The following is a 16,451-nucleotide window of genomic DNA, read 5'->3' on the forward strand; positions in this document are numbered from 1 at the left end:
CTGCCAATATACTCTTTGCATGCTTGCTTGAATTGTGTGATGATTGCTTGACTTGTCCTACAATAGCTAAAATCTGCCAAGAACTAAAATTGGGAAAAGGTTAAGTTTTTATTTGGTCAAGTAGTCTAATCACCCTCCCTCTAGACATACTTTCGATCCTACAAAGGGGCAACAACTTGTTGAGATGGAATAAATGTTACTAGTAAATATGGCAAAATCAAAGTTAATGCCAACAAGTTTCTTGTCAAAAAATTCACATCAAAGGGATGCATGTTGCGTGGTTATAGAGGTTATAGTGGCAATACACATGAGTGGCTCCATTCTCAATGCTAAAATGCATTCAGTTGATAAGGATTCCCCAAAAGTCGGGGCAATATGTGAAATTACATCAGTATACTTGCAAACATAGACAGATCACACACATTGTAATTTTGCTAATGGAGAGACCTTCAGCTCTGATCCCGAAGTTAATATTCTTCATCTTCTCCGTAACAATGTAGTTATGCCCAACCTTTCCGGTCACACACACAAACACACACATGGATCAGGGACTGATTACATGCCACAATTACAACATGAGCATGAGCTTCAGCAAACAAACAGGGCGAAAGACAGAAAATGTGTTGACTGCATAACCTGTATAGAAGACATTTGTACTACAGTAATGTCCCTACGATCTACATACTAAAAATATAGCAAACATCCTGGCAATTGGATTATAAAACAGAACAACGAAGACACTGGAGTATATACTTCCAATCAAACTCAATTATCAACGAAATCGAGCCACTAATTTAAATGGGCAAAAAAGGATTTGATTATGGTAACCAATCCGAACACAAGGTAATGGTGGCTCCCTGCTTGAGGTCGGTGAAACATTGGGCATGCCATTTATACGGCCCTCTCCATCTGCAAGGGAGAACGACGAGACAACCACCAAGAAAGTCAAAGTGTGACTGGGATATGGAGGATACTTCTTCCCAGAAACCATAAGGTAGGTACCAGACACAATAAATAAATGAAAAAAATAGAAGCTACTATTCAACAAAAAAAATCTCGGCCTAACTTCTGTGATAACAAGTTCAGTTTGAATGTGAAATTTTAGCCGACAACAGTAAGAAACATTAATATGAAACAGCTGAGGAACATATCCCTCCAGAAATATCATCAAATAAGATTACTAAAATGATTATCGCAGTTACAGTTATGTCACTTGGTCTGCCCTACCTGAAGTCATTATCTGAGGCTACAAGGAGATGGTTGCAGGAGGCACTTACATAAAGACAATGTCTTCCCCTCCGACCAACACGGAATCCGCTGCCTTCAATCCGTCCTCGTTTTGCCATTGTACTTCCTACCATGCACCGATTATCCATGACAGGCTGACAAGCGACGAATCAGCTGGAGCACCACACAGAAGTACATCTGATTCATCAGGAAGCTACTTTTCTGTTTGAGAAAACCATGTGATAAACTCATAAACATGTTAACTCACTTGTACTGCTGCTCACACATAGGACATGATAACTATCACATATAAACCTCCAAAACTAGCAACAACTTTGTCCAGCGTCTATTGCCAAAATCGAAGCTTCTCTTCTAGATCGTGCAATAAATGCAACTAAAATATAAAGAGTAATTTGCGTTGATTGAAGTGCACACGTACCATAGTATAAAATCCATTGCAGCCTCCTGCTCCACTTGTGCCGCTATCTATAAATCGAATAAACCTCCAAGTAAGCAATTCAACAAGCACGGCATGAGCACAAAACAAAAATGATTATATAGTTCAGTAATTCTACGAATTAATCAAATAGTGGAATCCTAATCATATTTTTTAAATACAAATAGATCAAACAAATAAGGACATTGCTGGAGTTATAGGAGGTTAAAAAAGAAATGATAGGATGAGAAATCAGGGCTCACCTGAAGCAACAGAGGTGAAAGCTGCAGACCAAGAAAGGATGCCCCTGCCTCTCCCGGCAAGGAGCATGCCTTCGTGAGGCGCCGACCTCAAATCTGTCGCTGGAATCTCCTGCCTTTGTTGGTTAGCCATCTAAGTACAAATTCCCAAAAAAATATAGTCATATAAAGGAGATTACTTTCCGATAGTCACAGGCAAAATACAGCCATGACACACCCATTATACGTGTGCATCCACCTGTCGGAGTGATAATCACTAAAAGGAAGTAGGAAATAACCAGATAGTTGTATTACTGCTAAAAGGTGAATATAGTTAATTAGGCTTCTGTAACCAATCGCAAGAAACAAATATGTGTGCACCATGTTGCTGATTCGCGGACTAAAAAGCGTACATGATCAATACCAGTACAAAAATAAATATGCAAACAAACTAATCTGCAAAAATGGGAGTCAAATTAAGATGCAATTGATGGGAAGACCACAGGGATATTTGTGGAGATGGATAATTGGCTCGCTCTTGTAGGTATTCTATCAAACAGGTTGTGAGCAAACCAGTCTGCTACAGATTCAAATAAATTATGGAGGGAGCAGATGTGCTAGATTGATTTCTATAAATATGCAATGACATATGAGTGATGGCAGGGCTACCTCACCTCCGAAAAGGGATATGAATCCCGACTTGCCTGGCTCCAAATTAGCTTCGTACTAAATCCCTGATTTGTTGGAACTACCAAAGACATTAGTTCTGAATTAAAATCAGATAGCTGCATAGCCCAGCTAGCTAAGGTATGCCTGCTCATACTATCTTCAGGTGAAGCTAATTTCGTGGTGCATATGACTATCTCCTGAAGCAGATGATGCAACCAACTTCGCACTAATAAACTGAAGAACAATAAAACCACGCTCCTAACCAATTGGAGTACAAATGGTTCTTGTTTTGCCTCAGGCCACCCGAGCAACTCATCTATAGCCTATTTGGCAATAATGGGAAGAGGGATATGACTTTAGAGGAGGGAATCAGTAGTGTATTGGGCAAGGAATTAGTTTTTACTCCCAATCCTTTGCTTGGTTTCTTTTGGGAATTACTACCAGCAAGTGAAGGATAAGGATTTCGTCACTTTTTTTGATTATTAGTGGGCCAGAACAACAACTGAATTGCGAAATTGACCAGTAGTATGTTTGTTCCGCATCAAGCAACGATACGGATAAACAGCTGCCGGATCAAGTATATCGTGTGCAATGAAGTGTTGCCTGCATGCGTCTGATTTATTGTTATATGTGTTTGCTCCTGAAGAGATAGTCCAAGATCTGAGGCAACACTTATAAGGCTACGGCCATCGGCCGGCAACATCGAGGCAATAAAGTGAGGCTACTGAAGCATATCCAGCCATGGATGCCAGCCTGTGGGATCTTGATCTACACAGGTAGTCAAGCATAATAAAGCAATCGATGGTGAAGTTGTAGTGAGAATCAATCATAGCTCCCGTAAAATAGAATCAAATTGAAAGGGCTGGATCCTGAAGCAAAATCATATGGGGGCATCTACCAAAAAGCGACGAAGTACCTCTTCACGCAGCAGCCACGACGCGCTGCCCGCCCGACCATAACCAGCTCGTCGGCTAGACGAGGACGCCTCCAACCCCTGAGTCGCAGACTGCGCCCGACTGTGGTCAGGTGCTCGTTGCTGGCGAGGCGTCGTCCCACCACACCGGGCTTGAGAGAATGGCGCTGGAGTCCGAGCTCCCGCCGGGCCCACTCGTATCGCTGCCGGACGACGGCCGCCGCTCGCCTAGCCCCAGACCGCTCGCCGCCGCTGTTCGTCGTCCCTGGGATCTTTTTTTTTGTTGATTCGGCTGGTAGTGGGCATGATCCAAACCGCACGACCAAGCAAAAAAAAGCAAAAGGAGGAACCGTCATAAAGAAAAAGTAAAATTACACCACCCCACGGTGCGACGAAGGAATCGGCTATCCAGCTCGATCGACCAACCAGGGTGAAGAATTACTTATTCTTCACCCTGCGTTATTAAAAGAATTTATATATATATATATATATATACATATATATATATAGGGTCGCGCTATTCGTCACCCTGGGTGAGGAATAAGCTACACACACCACGCCACAACCATCATAAGAGACAAAAGCTGTCTGAGGTAAAATTACACCACCCCACAACCACCGTAAGAAACAAAAGTTGTCTGAGGTAAAATTATATTCGAGTGGGTGCCACATCCACCATAGAAACAAAACGCTTGTGAGGCAAAATTACGACACGGAGCCGAGTAACCTGTCCTTCTCGCAAGGCGGGTGCGATGTAAAGTTAAGGTGAGGATGGTCAAAGAAGGTAAGTTTCAGATAATTGTTTGGGAACCTGACTCCTAATTCTGTTAAAGAACTGGCAGGACAACTTATATCGGCGTCATATGCTGCAATTGTCGGTGAAATCAAGGAGATTAATATTATCTTTCCAGTTATTGGTACGAAAGCAAATACAGTTGTGCACATGTGTACAAAAATTGTTGTTCGTGCGAGTAGATGGAGCTGGTGGCTGAGCTCCGCCCCTGATTTCCAATATACTACCCCTGCAACAAAAGTATACTTTTGAGGAATGAAATAATTCCTAAGGTTATAGGGTTTCTTTTTTGAGAATTAAGATTCTATAGGAATGTGTCCGGAGGCTGTCAGGTAATGATATTGCCCGCCAAGTATGCAGATACACAATGTCAATTTCTGAACACAAATTACCTAGGGCATCATGCAAAATACTGATGGTTGGGGTAAAACATATGGACAAGGCCGTATAATTACAGAAACAAACTGACTTGATATGTTACATTGTGCTGTATGCACTGAAACATCAGGTCTTGCTAAAACGACCTCAAAATGGATGATGCCTAGCATCTTGAAGTCTTCCTGGAACCTCCCTTGCAGCTACACATTGTTCAGACTCCATAAAATCGTCATGATGAATAAAGTCTAGAAAACTACAGAGACAAAACTGCGCTTATCTCATCCTTTGCTCGCATGCAGGATCATGAACTTTAGGATAAGCAACCTAACAATTAATTGGAACTCTTAGTCAAAGCCAATGGGTTAATCTCAGGCAGACCGCACTTCAAAGAAGCTTGCAAGATTGAACTGCTGAAGCTTAATGACAGATTTTACAACTATAAACTGTAGTCGGAAAAACATTAAAACATGGATATATTCTTACCAACAACCCAGTGAATGAGACATGATGGTCCGAGATAAATAGAGCAATGCTCTTTGCTAGAGAAAAGCACGCATGCAGATTTTTTCTTATAACATGTATACATAAAGAGAATTAAATTAGATGATAAAATAAATAGAGGAATGCTCTTCCCTGAGGAAAACAGACACATGCATATTTTTACTTATACATAGCATATACATACAGAGAATTAAACTAGATGGTAACAGAAATTGCACAAGCATCAGTCAGAATTTACCTTTTCATATAGGAGTTTATGATATTTGAAGTTCAAAGTGTCTGGCTACTGTGCTCCCATTTTATGTCTACATCTTTTTCATCTGAATTGCTATGTGTAGTTGGCATACTGTTAATTTACTGATCTGGATCTAACGCCAGGCATATTTGGGGTATGTGCCTAAAAGTGTCTACATTTTATCTCTTCTGTTATGCTTGCATAATGTAAAAATGGATCAAGGAATTTGTAGATTCAGAGCGCTCACCAATACTCCTGCAATCTCTTTAGTGGGTTTCTTTGTCTGGGTCACTATCTACTTATGCTTGTTACGCTACCTGTTGCTAGATGGATGGATACATTATTAAATAGGTTGATGCTTTATTCCACATCTATGTCTAAAGGAACTGACATTTTGAATCATTGCTGACAATCTAGTAAATCACAGGAGAAGGACCATTAAATTACTCCATGCGCTGAGCTGAAACATATTGGCATATCACTAAGGAAAAGAAAGAAACTACAAAATTGACTAATTTGCAGAATGATAGAATTACACGCATAGTGCTTTATTTCCAGATATACCATTTCCAAAGACCAAATAGAGCTGAAATTATATTAGTGGCCCAGGTAAATAAAATAGGGGCGTCGTAGGTGCTTGTTACCATTAACTACAGCTGAGATTAAAATAAGGGCCCAAGTAAAAAAAATACAGAGGCATCGTATCGTAGGTACTTGTTAGTATACCATAAACTATGCTGAAATCATAGTAGGGGGCTAGGGGCATGGTAGGTACTTCTCAGTATACTATTTTCTCTTCCTGAATGCAAGTAGCATTTTCAAAACATTTTGAAACTAGTTACTGCAAACTAAAGTTGAGTTATTAAAAAAATGACACCTGAGTGATCCACGGACAGGTATATGAACTACAATGAGAAAAGATTTAAAATAAGCATGACTGGATGCTTTCAACTCCGAGAATCTAATTAATTACTGCACTGGCATTCGGGATATAAGTCTTAACACCTTCAGAGGATAGAAACAATACTCACAATATTTGCATAAAGTCTGAAGAAGTGTTGAACTATTAGGGGAAGGGAATGTATTTTTTTTCTTTTGTTGCATGATTTCTTTTAGTCCATAGGTTTGCTGATGTGACGGTGAAATCTAGCAGAAAAGTGAGGATGAACTGCGTACAGAATAAGGGCTTCTTTTTGTCGGACAGAATGAGGGCTCTTGTTAGGGCCGAACCCCAAATTTTGCCCTTGAGATCAAAACCTGAGGAGCAGCTTCTTGGGCAACCCGGGATCCTTTCTTGGCCTTCGTCCTCTTTCTTTGCCCCGCTCCTAAACAATCAAGAACCCTAACCCTAAAAATTCAGAAATTGATGGATGAGGAAACGACAGGAAAAGGAAGAGGGAGTTCTTACCGGCGAGAAGACCGACGAAGGTGCGGATGGACGCAGGAGAAGGCAGTTGTCGCCGCCCGACCTCGCGTCGGATCTTTGCACTGTCCACTTCGCCTCCTGCAAGCATGAGAGAGGGAATGGGGGAGTACACCACGCGCCAGGGTGGAGACTAGCCCTCGCTTCCGGGTTGTCCCACCGGCACAGTCGCCGTCGCCGCCGCCGCCGCAATCGGAGGATGGACTAGGGAGAGAGAAACGGTGTCGAGCCGAGTGGGTTAGAAAAGATACAGGTACATGAACCTGTAACCTGGGCAGAGACCCCGTAATGGCGGGGTGGGCTACCTCCTAAACGACCAGTAAAGCACTCCCATCAACGTAAATTTACAAGTGTGAAACGTAATTTTATCGCGGTTGAGGTTTGCATGGATGCGCCAGGGTGAAGAATTACTTATTCTTCACCCAGGGTTATTAATAGAGTTTCTATATATGAAGGTGAATTTATCTTTTTTGTACAGGTCACAACTCAAGGTATTTCATCATGAATTTTTACACACATGTGAGTTACATCCTTACATACACACATATTTAAAAAAAATGAATCATAGAAGTTTGAATTTGATTTTTTCAAAAATAAAGGCCTTCATGGAGCTCGGCCTCCAAAACGCCTTTCTCCATAATATGAAACTATATTCCGTAATGAATCTAAAGATATTCATTTGGTATTATAAATGTTGATATTTTTTTATAAACTTGGTCAAAATAGAGATATTTTGACTTCAGGCAAAAATTATATGCAGACTAAAAAGAAATGAAGGGAGTAAATAAGATAATGAGGATGAACTTTTTAAATATGTACAAAGATTCTCTTGTTCGGTTCTATTGCTGGATGCACACGGGTAACGGACATGCATGTATGTTGTGCTGCTTAAGGCCAATTCCAACATACGGCCCTAAATGGACGTTCGTTATGTCCGGTCTTCATTTGTTTGGGGCAGAAAAATAGACACGGCCGTTTGTTTGTGGTCGTGCGGCCGTCGGTGCACCCAATCGACACGCTGCATCTCAAACCGTCCGTGTTTTTGAACTTTGATTTCGGCACAAAAAAACCCAAATAACTCTTGCAAATAATATAAAAATATTAATATTAATATTAAACATCCACACGTCCAGAATATCCAAGTCGAACACAGTTCTTAATTAAACTAAAACTTAAAAAATATATAATAAATTAGATAAAGGCCCATGCGGTGAGGCCACCGTCGTCGTCGCCGGTGAGGTCGAGGTACGGAGGTGGTTGCCAGAGATGGGCCGGCGGCCCCTGCCAGACCGGAGGCGCCTGCACCACCTCCTCCTATGGCTCCTGCTCCTGCTTTAGTGACCACGACAGCGTGGTTGACCATGGGCCAATACCCAACGAGTCGGCCATCTCTGACGTCGTGCATGACCATCTCCACCGCTGGCCCACCAGACGCGGGTTCCAGCGGCAATGGGTGGCTCCTCCACCACCTCTTCCCGCACCTCCTCCTCGATAGCCATGTCCAGCTCCGGGATGGCCATGTCACCGGCAGCAGAGAGGGCCAACTGGGTTTTCAAGCCCTCCCATTGCCGCTCGTCGTGGGTGATCATGGAGTCTTCCATGACCCGCCTCATGAGCTCGGCCTCCTCCTCTTCCTTGGTCATGGGAGGTGGCGGTGGCGGGACGGGGACGGAGATGGCGTTGGCGTGATGCCGCGCACACGCCTACGGCCGCAGTTTGGGGCGGTCTGTCAGCACGAGCAGGACGCGGGCAGCGCAGGCTCGTAGGACAACCGGCAAAAAAGGATTGCCGATGTAGTCGTGCTCGTCGTGGAGCCACATATCCCACAGCGGCGAATCAATGGCCTACCTGGGGTCGTAGAGCAGATCAGGTGGCAGATGGGCGTGGCGTCAGTCGATCTCGTCGCGGCGGGCACGGCCGCTCACCGGCAACGGTGGGATTGGCATGCGATCCACCAAAAGATGCTAGTTGTTGGGGAGGTGAACATCGCCCCACGGCAGTGGTATCGCCGTCTCCTAGTAGCGCCGGCAGACGTTGGCGTGGACGCACGACCTATTGCGCTGAGCGGCCGGCGGCTACGCAATCTCAAATGCAGGCAGAGCAAGTGGTGTGGGCGGCGCGAACCTGGTGGAGCGGTGACGACCAGAGGAGGAGCTGGCCTCATGGTCGTGTTTCCCCTTGCTGATCCAATGCCAGCCCATGGCGCCGGCCGGGAGGAGGATGAGTAGGATGCAACGGTGGCGGCTAGGATTTGCTCGTATCGGGGCTCGAGAAAGCAGGCCGGCTAGGAAGTGAAAGCTGTGAACTGGCCGGTCCACAGCTTCCACATTAAGAACGACTACGACCCACCAGCTAGATGGCTGATAGCCAGGACCTGCCGCACGTGCGCATTCATTTTGAACGGTGGAGGTAGGTGGACCGTCGCCACGCGTCTTCAAGGCAGACGACGAGTAAGCGCGTGTCCGTCCGTTTGACGTCTGCATGAACATAAACCGGATATAGATTTGCGTCAGAAATGGGACGGGATAGATGTCAAACGGATAAAAAAATTACAGTTACGGCCGCGCGTTGAGCCATGCCATCTCTTCATTTGGATTGAAACAAACAAACGCGGACTAAAATAGAGTCATGCGTTGGAATTGGCCTAATAATGTGAATGCGCCGCTATAGGCACATGCATGTCTTCGGCGGGTGGATAAGCAGCTACCCGTAGGACGGCTTCGAGATCTCTTCACTCTGCTAGTGGCATATTTTTCTATATCTACGTGCAAGCTGGGGCCTTGCCTTCATCAGCTGCAACTCACTCAGAATCCTCGAGCAAAATGATGGACTTCACGGCGCTCTCACCGCTACTCTTCCTCTTCTTCGTTCTGCTCATCCTCAAACTGGTCATCGACCACTACGCATCACCCACCCGCGGGCAGCGACTGCCACCCGGCCCATGGCAGCTGCCGCTCATCGGCAGCCTGCACCACCTCCTGCTGTCGCGCTCCGGGGACCTGCCCCACCGGGCCATGCGCGACCTCTCCCGTGCCCACGGCCCGCTCATGCTCCTCCGGCTCGGCGCCGTGCCCACGCTCGTCGTCTCCTCCGCCGAGGCCGCCAGGGAGGTCATGAAGACCCACGACGCTGCCTTCGCCAGCCGCCACCTCAGCGCCACGCTCGACATCATCAGCTGCGGTGGCAAGGGCATCCTCTTCTCCCACTACAACGACCGCTGGCGCGAGCTCCGCAGGATCTGCGTGCACGAGCTCTTCAGCCAGCGCCGCGTGCTCTCCTTCCGACCGGCACGGGAGGACGAGGTCGCCCGCCTCCTGCGCGCCGTCTCCGACGGGTGCCGTGATGGCCAAGCAGTCAACCTCAGCGAGAAGATGTGCCGCATGACCAACGACTCCGTGGTGCGCGCGGCCATCGGCGGTAGGTGCCACCACCGCGACGAGTTCTTGCACGAGCTAGACGAGGCCGTGCGGCTCACCGGCGGGATCAATCTCGCTGACCTGTACCCGTCGTCGCGGCTCGTGCGCCGGCTCAGCGTCGCCGCGCGGGACATGGTCAGGTGCCAGAGGAACATCTATCGCATCGTGCAGAGCATCATAAAAGAACGCGCCGGCATCCCAGCGGACGAGAGAGACGAGGACCTGCTCGGCGTCCTCCTCAGGCTGCAGAAGGACGGCGGCCTGCAGTTTGAACTCACCACCGAGATCATCAGCACCGTCATCTTCGTAAGATATTATCTACGATCATCATTCCTCTCGGCCATCTTATTTTTACACGGCTCTGAAAATTCTGAGCAGAATGGTAACTAACTGCAGGACATTTTCTCTGCCGGGAGCGAGACATCGTCGACGACGCTAGAATGGGCCATGTCGGAGCTCATGAGAAACCCACGAGTTCTCCACAAGGTGCAATCGGAGGTGAGAGAGGCCTTCAACGGGCAAGACAAGCTGACCGAGGACGACATCGTCAAGGTGAGGCTGGGCTACCTCCAGCTGGTGATCAAGGAGGCCCTGAGGCTGCACCCGCCGGCGGCGCTCCTGCTCCCACGCGAGTGCCGCGAGACGTGCCGGGTGATGGGCTACGACGTGCCCAAGGGCACCAAGGTGTTCGTCAACGTGTGGGCGATGGGGAGGGACGACAGGTACTGGGGCGACGCGGAGGCATTCAGGCCGGAGAGGTTCGAGAACAGCACCGTCGACTTCAAGGGCGCCGACTTCGAGTTCCTCCCCTTCGGAGCCGGCCGGAGGATGTGCCCCGGCATGTCGCTCGGGATGGCCAACATGGAGCTGGCGCTGGCTAGCCTCCTTTTCCACTTCGACTGGGAGCTGCCCTGTGGCGTCGGGGCCGAAGACATGACGGAGACCTTCGGCATCACGGTGAGAAGGAAGTCCAAGCTCTGGGTGCATGCGAAACCCCACGTTCCATGTGAGAATTGATTTGTTTGTTAGGAAAAATATGTACTCCCTCAGATCGGAGGTAGTAGCTGATTGGTACCCGTGGCCAATAGATTCGTGTTGCGGCCTTGCACGATTGAATACCCTGTGTAAATCTCGGTAGGCTGTTGTACTCATTTGTTTCTTTGTTCAAAGAGTTTTGATTGTATCGATGGAGAACTGTAGATGCCAAATGCATCCAATTCGGTAGCTATCACATGAACAACAATGGAGGGACGTGTGCTCGGGTGCAAGTGAAACTCTATGTCCCATGGGCAAGAGTATTCGCCAGCTAGAAAGCTTCTTGGCCACACAAGTTTCTATCTCGGTGTTGATAATTTATACTTTTTTCATCAGGGTTTATTTCTCCCTTTATATTTTATGTCAAATTTTGATCATAGGTTTGACTAGAAATATATATATATATGCTGTATGCCATAAAAAATTATAGTATTGTTGGATTCGTATTCTAGAGAACTTTTCAATGATACTAATTTTGTGCTATATAACTTATTTCCTAGTTAAATTTAAGGTCTGATGCTCAAAAAAAAGTTAAATTTAAGGTTAAAGTTTGACCCAAAATACATGATAGACTAATAAAACCAGACGAAGGAAGTAGCGTAGATATGCGTTAACTACTTACCATTAATTATGGAGGAATCTATCATTATTAAGAAGTTGCTCCCCACTACATCCTATTCTCTCACTATGCACACTGTCCACATCAGCAATGTGCCACATCATCTTCTGCATATAAATACTTGCCCCGGTTGATACCCCGTGAAGCCTCCTCAACGATCGCTATTCCTGGCGCTGCCGCCTGCACAGTTTTCTCGCTGCATGGGTTCCCGCGTTTAAGCCAACAACTGGGCAATTTTCACAAATGGGCTGCCTGATCCAAGTTAGTAGCTTGCTTTGTCGTTAGTGCCAGCCCATGTAATCACGCAGGCCTTAGCTAGCTTATTTCATCCAGGTGTTAGCCCATGTAAATAACTCCAGACTTCCAGTACTTCGCTCAGGCTTCATCTTCCTCGCTACAAGTCTTATGGCGTCGCTGTCTCTTCGCTCGCCGTCGCCACGACTCTTCAGTCTTCACTCATGGCCATGAAACGACAGCCAGAAATGCATGTTGAAACGGCAGGATTTATTGGCTTTCATTACCCTGCAAACGTACAAGGAAGTGCTAGATTTAACTAAGCGGTTCTTCTCCACGACAATTCCCATCTTCATGGCAAACTCTCTCTCTCTCTCTCTCTCTCTCTCTCTCTCTCTCTCTGCCTTCTCGACCAAATCTTACTCATGTGCCTCTCATTGCAGCAGTAGCCAGCCGATGCAGGTGCTCCACGATTCGGTGCAGGTTGACTACTGTGCCCGGACGGTCTCACTCTCACGTCCCCGAGTTCAAGACGGCGCCTATGATTCATTAAATGGATAAAAAGAGATGTATCTCAAACTAAAATACGTCTAGAAACATTCCCTTTTATTCATTTTGATGACAAGTATTTTCGGATGAAGGGAATAGGACAGAAGGATTCCAGGTGAGAGTCTCTTGCTGTTGATCGTGTCCGATATATCGTTGCCTTATCTCTTAGTGTAGTAGCGAGGGGGATTGACTGGTGGGTTTTTGATTGCGACGCTAACGAAAACATAACAAATTTGCATTTTGGTTTAGGGTAAAGAGCACCACTGACGAGGTATCAATTGAACATGTACCAGAAATTTACCATACACTATCTTAATTTGTTGCGTCTTTTGTCGGTTACGTCATTTGGTTACCTTGCTGAAGCCTTCTCTTTATAGGATTGGGAAAAAATTGATATCCCAAAAAGTACTTTGCTGGGTTTCATTGTTCGACTAGGTCGTGGCATCCACAGTTCCACACCCACATGGACCACGCCACCGCAGGAATAATTTCTGGTTTCTCTTCTTGATAGGTATGCTATATACTATGGTCATAATCTTTTTGTTGCATTATGAAGGCTTAAAATCAGACATACAATAGCAATATAGCATTGCACTGCAGTCCTCTGTAAATGTGATCCCAAATTCATGATTTCTTTTAATTCCTTAATTCCTGATCCCTTCTACTCTATCAAGTCTCAAGGTCATTTTGATTATTGATGAAATTTCAATTTGATCTTGAACCACTACCCATCGGAGATTTGGACTGGACGAACACTGCCATGGTTCATTATCCGTGCAATTACTGATTTTGTTGGTAGAAGCTTTGATCTATACTTCAATATTGCTTTACATGTCCTCTGTGCAGTTTCTTTTCTAATGTATATACTATTATCATCTGGGATTTTTTAACTCCAATGCATATATCCAAGCATGCAATTTCAGAAGTTATCTTAATAGCTCTAATCCTCTACTGGCATAATACCAAGAGTCTAATTCCTGCAATCAATGGTTCTGTTTCTGTTAACAAACAAAGATGGAAGTGTGCACGTGTACTTGCCAAACATGGTGTATTTTCAAGTTATCTTTCTGGATGGTAAAATTATTGTGGCCCCGTCGGTTGTGGTAGATGTACTTATATATTCTAAGATCTGGAGTGATATCTCTGCAACAAAATATGCAGTGTTTTATTTGTATGTATGGAATTTGGTTAGTTTGTTGTTTTCGCTATGGATAATTGTAAGAGAAGTAAATTATTTGTTCTACGCCAGCGCCTATATTTGTAAAATGCGCCAAGCTTGCTTAAACAAATTACATTATTCATTTGTATATATTTAAAGTTAGATAGAATTTTGACATGTCGTGTTGTACGTGTGCTTACATGACCAGGCAGTAATGGTTCGCGAAGTTAATTATTGTCCATTAGAACTATACATCTATTTGTTGTTGGAATTCATCGGTGATAATTTTGCAAAATGATAGCCTTTCTACAATTGTCTCATTTGCTTGACAAAATTCATATAATTTGTAGGATTCAAACAATATAGAACTAATATGTAAGTATGACCGTTACTTCTTATACATTTTCAACTGTGGTTTATGCAACTTCATGCTCCAATGATTCTTTACCTTCATTGTTATCTCTTATCTGCACTAAGAATTCACGTCATGGATCTTTACAGTATTTAATACTAATATTCCGAAGCAACGCGTGGGATATCATCTAGTATATTATATAAATGTATATGCATTCAATGATATGCTTTAGAAGCTACATTCGGATAGGAATCCAATGATATGCATTCAGATAGGAACAGAGTTTTAGTTAGTCAAATTGATTATCTAGAACTACGTGCATACCCTATGCATCTAGACCTGGACGAGGGATATATATAGTAACCCTTCTGATTACTGATTACTAAAATCACATCGAGCCATCCCTTTTCGGGAACGACACTATCAAGCTAGGACAAGTTAGGGAGGCAACCCAACATCGAAGAGAGTCATTCTCTGTTGTGGACACACGAGAAGAGGGATTTGACATCGCAGTCGCTTCCGACTAGCGCACATGAGGAATGTTCGCCGATGGTTCCCCTGGGCGCACGTGAGGGTAGCACCGCCGCCTATCCCGCAGGTTATCTGACCATGCGGGAGGAAGAAATCAGTGTCCACCACCACTTCTCGCTCCTCCGCTACCTCAGTATGCGGCATTGATCCATCACATCCACCCCTTCAAGGTAAGAATCTGATGTGAGATTAGTGCCTTTGTTCTTGTCATATATTTGGTACAGAACCTATCTTTATTATTGTCCTTGTTCTTATTGTTGACTTTAATTTCTTGTGTGAACCGCGTGTTAGCAGAGTAGTTCACACATTCACTCCTATCAAGGAAGGTACACCATCAATCCAACTAGTTGTTGCACCTACATTAAAAATAAACTGAGACAAGCGTCGGAAGGAGCCCTGTGGCATTTTATTAAGTTAATTACAAGGTGTGGGACACTAAATCAAACTCGCAAAAAATAAATGAGAGTTAGGTATCCCGCCTACAGGGTTCAAACCCATGTATACTTAGATCAACCATAATGCTCTATCCACTGGGCTAGGAGCCCAGCCGCACTAGAATTGCATTACCTCTGATAATTGGAAAGTCAGAGAAGAGAGGCCAAATGTATTCACAAAAACGAGGGTGTGCTACGCATCGGCCGGGTGACGCTGGGATAAGATTGACCGTCTTCGTAGACATTAGATGGAGCGCGTGGTGGTCGTTCGATCTTCACCCATCAGCCTCAGCCCTTTGTAACAACAACCATGTTGCGCACGGCCCTTTGCAACATGACCCTTGTTGCTTTTTTCTTCGAACCTTCTACCATTGCAACACAACCTACATTGCGACCGCAACAGGACCTTTGTTGCAAACCTAAATTGCGCAAGTCATTATATTGTAACATGAACTTTGTTGCGGATGTAACAAGACCCCTTTTGCAAACATACCATTGCAAAATCTTACAGCAACAAGCCATGGAATTACGTGCGTGTGCATCACACACTTACAGCCCTAGGTCTGCCCTATAGGACCACGTCATTGATCTGGTCCTACGATGGCTAGCGATGCACCTGGAGCACCGGGGGAGGGGTATGCCCTCGACGGTGTTGGTTCGCGTGCGTGGTTTCCCCACTCGCAACAAAGATGTTGTTGCGGGTTGCAGAAACAGCGGTGGCGGTGGGCTGGAGCCTTGCCTCATGGTGGTTGGAGCGGTGAGTCAACGGGGGCTGTTATAAGGGGAGAACAAGGCTTGGGAGAGAAGAAACATGTGGACAGTTTGCTTCGCCAGGAGACAAGGTAGGAGGGACTGTCGGTTGATGGGACCCACGGGAACACGCGTCGTTCGATAGAGGCGGTCAACACCCGCGTTGTAATCAGCCGGCTGATTGTTTGCGTTTCTCAAAAATAGGTCAAATGCAAAACTAAAAAGAAAAGAGAGTGTTTATAAATAACTTTAGAATATTTGTTTTGTTCATTTTAATTGTCAACTTTGATATATTGGTGCCCCGCAAAAAAAATCTTTAATATCTTGGTTGTACTGTCGATGTGCTGCTTCGAGCAATCGGGAACATTATCTAGAAGCGTGCCTAGAATCAAACTACTAGAAAATCCGATGCAAATATCAGTCCATTTAGGTCACAAGCTTCTTTAGAACACTTAGGAGCTACTCATTGTTTTGACAGGTGAATTCCAATGTGGTTGTGTGTAAGCCTATGTGTGCAAGCAACGATTCACGGTCGCATGCGTCTCTCTCTCTCTC

General features: G+C 45.2%; 1 protein-coding gene and 2 long non-coding RNA genes across 4 annotated transcripts; 1 reads left to right on the forward strand and 2 right to left on the reverse strand.

Annotated features, from left to right (window-relative positions):
- Positions 1-251: 251 nt before the first annotated feature.
- LOC125507890 lies at positions 252-3,737 on the reverse strand. 2 transcript variants are annotated; one of them, XR_007283096.1, is made up of 5 exons: positions 3,488-3,737; positions 1,927-2,056; positions 1,667-1,713; positions 1,278-1,401; positions 252-909 (listed from the first exon to the last, which is right to left on the reverse strand). It is a non-coding gene; the product is annotated as an uncharacterized LOC125507890 (long non-coding RNA). The 2 variants fall into 2 exon arrangements; XR_007283095.1 differs by having other exon boundaries at positions 1,278-1,449.
- Positions 3,738-4,592: 855 nt separating this feature from the next.
- On the reverse strand, positions 4,593-7,108 carry LOC125507891. The gene is made up of 2 exons (XR_007283097.1): positions 6,800-7,108; positions 4,593-6,733 (listed from the first exon to the last, which is right to left on the reverse strand). It is a non-coding gene; the product is annotated as an uncharacterized LOC125507891 (long non-coding RNA).
- Positions 7,109-9,585: 2,477 nt separating this feature from the next.
- Positions 9,586-11,417, forward strand: LOC125555637 (zealexin A1 synthase-like). The gene is made up of 2 exons (XM_048718525.1): positions 9,586-10,536; positions 10,627-11,417. Exons 1-2 carry the CDS (start codon positions 9,637-9,639, stop codon positions 11,245-11,247), a joined length of 1,521 nt encoding a protein of 506 aa, XP_048574482.1. The 5' UTR covers positions 9,586-9,636; the 3' UTR covers positions 11,248-11,417.
- The last annotated feature ends 5,034 nt before the right edge of the window (positions 11,418-16,451 follow it).

Source organism: Triticum urartu, chromosome 5, assembly GCF_003073215.2.
Source record: "Triticum urartu cultivar G1812 chromosome 5, Tu2.1, whole genome shotgun sequence".
NCBI lineage: Eukaryota > Viridiplantae > Streptophyta > Magnoliopsida > Poales > Poaceae > Triticum > Triticum urartu.

Bases quoted from the DNA above. Each gene is read 5' to 3' on its own strand.
- LOC125555637 (XM_048718525.1), top strand. From the start codon at position 9,637: ATGATGGACTTCACGGCGCTCTCACCGCTACTCTTCCTCTTCTTCGTT. The intron at 10,537-10,626 runs GTAAGATATTAT...AACTAACTGCAG, and splicing joins TCATCAGCACCGTCATCTTC to GACATTTTCTCTGCCGGGAG.